The sequence below is a fragment of the Octopus bimaculoides genome, chromosome 11, assembly GCF_001194135.2.
Source record: "Octopus bimaculoides isolate UCB-OBI-ISO-001 chromosome 11, ASM119413v2, whole genome shotgun sequence".
Classification (NCBI taxonomy): Eukaryota; Metazoa; Mollusca; class Cephalopoda; order Octopoda; family Octopodidae; genus Octopus; species Octopus bimaculoides.
In genome coordinates, this window is record NC_068991.1 from 6553589 (window position 1) to 6555749 (window position 2161).

Below are 2161 nucleotides of genomic sequence, written 5' to 3' on the forward strand. Positions count from 1 at the left end.
GCTATTTATAACAAATTATTGGCTCACCAGATGGTAGAAATATACTCTATCACGTGACCTTATTAGGGGCCGTGATTGGTCAGTTTGCGTTCTGGCGGGAAAGGTTCGAAGAAGTTGCCGATTCGAATAATGATCAGTCACGTGATGGACAAGGAATGGGTTCTCTACTACGCTCGCATTTATTTATATTTAAATGAGAAGATTGTATGTAATGGCGATAGTAGTTTGTATCTAATGGCGGGAGGTAGTTTCACGACAATAGCTAATATAATGCTCTCTTCTGAATAAGTAAGATCTAATGTCACTGTATCACTGCATCAGCCAGAGTATTGGCTGTGGTTAAACAACACCTGATCCCAATGCGCTTTCTCGCATTGTTGTGGCCTTCAAATGATGTCTTGTGAGTGGATTTGGTAGACGGAAACTGAAAGAATCCCGTCGTATACACACACACACACACATGCAGTGTCCGTCTTTCGCTCACAAACCTTTAGTCGGCCCGGGGTTATCGTAGCAGATACTTGCCCAAGATGCCGCGCTGTTGGACCGAACCCAAAACCACGTGATGAGAAAGCTATCTTCTTAACCACACATTCTTGCCAGATATATTGTATACTGTTATTTTTAACCCTAAAAAGGCGGCAAACTGGCAGAATTGTTAGCACGCCGGGGAAATGCTTAGCGGAATTTCGCATTTTGCTACGTCCTGAGTTCAAATCCCGCCAAGGTCACTTTGCCTTTCATCCTTTCGGGGTCGATAAATGAAGTACCAGTGAAACACTGGGGATCGATGTAATCGACTAGTCTTCCCCCAAAAAATTTCGGGCATTGTGCCTATAGTAGAAAGGGTTATTTTTAACCCTAAAAATTTGTCCTTTTCTATAAATAGATAAATAAATATATATTTTTATTCTCTTTCATTCTTAAAGAATCTTTTGGCGAGATGACTAATCTTGATTTCTGCCAAGGTTTGAAGAGCTATCCTTTTGTGGAGACGCCAGAACCTATGAAAGGTGACGTTTGTCCAGAAAACGACTCATATGATAATGACTGCGATAGCGAAAGAGATTCGCAACTGAAACAAGCCGTTGAGAAAGTAAACGAAACTGGAGACATGATTCACATTATAAAACAGGAATTGAAATGTCAGATATTGTACAAGAGGTTCCAGGAAGGAAAGAATGCTGTCGATACAGAAGTGAAACCTCCTGTGCAATACGAGGTAATTATAAAACATTTCTTATTTCGTCAATTATCTGTTATTAATCATTTATCTCTTGCTTGTTTCTGTCGTAGGACTGCGGCCATGCTAGGGCATCGCCTTATTAGGTTTTTAGTTGAAATAATCGGTCGTAGTATTTGGGTTCTTTTGCTTGTTTTATTTTTTTTATGTCTGATACTTATTCTGTCAGTCACTTTTTGACTAACCGCTAAGTTACTGGGACATAAACAAACCGACACTAGAGAGTCGCGTCACCGGGTGTTTACTCCACCACCGTTTCAGCAGTTTAGAGAGCGATAGTATCTGACGTACCCTCGACATCCTATATATATATAGATGAACCTTTTTTAACGATCCATCAAAAGGTTAAGGGACATTTTGATTTTAAAATCATTTTTATCATTGTCGAAGTCATCATCATCGCCATGACTCCCTTTTCTTTTATTCGGTGATGTCACTGCTGTCATTATTTTCACGGCGGTGGTGGTAGCGGTAGTGGCGGTGGTGGTGGTGGTCATCATCGTCATTATTATCAACGTCACCATCGTCATCATAGTCGGCATCATCGTCATCCTAATCATCATCATCATCATCATCATACAAGAATTTGTTTTCAATGTACGCTTGATTATTGCCAGTCGATTAGAACGACACCAGTACGCAATTGGTACTTAACTTATCGACCCCGAAAGGATGAAAGGCAAAGTCGACATCAGCGGAATTTGAACTCAGAACGTAAAGACAGACGAAATACCGCTAAGCATTTTGCCCGGTGTGCTAGCGTTTCTCCAGTTCGCCGCCTTTTTAAAAATTAGATCTCGATGGATTTTGCTGGCAAAATAATCCTTTCTACTATAGGCACAAGGCTTGAAATTTGAGAAGTAAGAGCGGTATTTTGTCTGCCGTTACGTTCTGAGTTCAAATTCCGCCGAGGTCGAC

At 40.8% G+C, this 2161-nt stretch overlaps 1 protein-coding gene across 1 annotated transcript in view; it reads left to right on the plus strand.

Annotated features, from left to right (window-relative positions):
* Positions 1-2161, plus strand: part of LOC106877153 (uncharacterized) — a 16805-nt gene that overhangs the window by 7080 nt on the left and 7564 nt on the right. Inside the window, exon 2 of the mRNA XM_014925963.2 lies at positions 930-1363. Coding sequence (XP_014781449.1) covers positions 930-1363 — 434 coding nt within the window. The remainder of the gene's footprint in view (positions 1-929; positions 1364-2161) is intronic.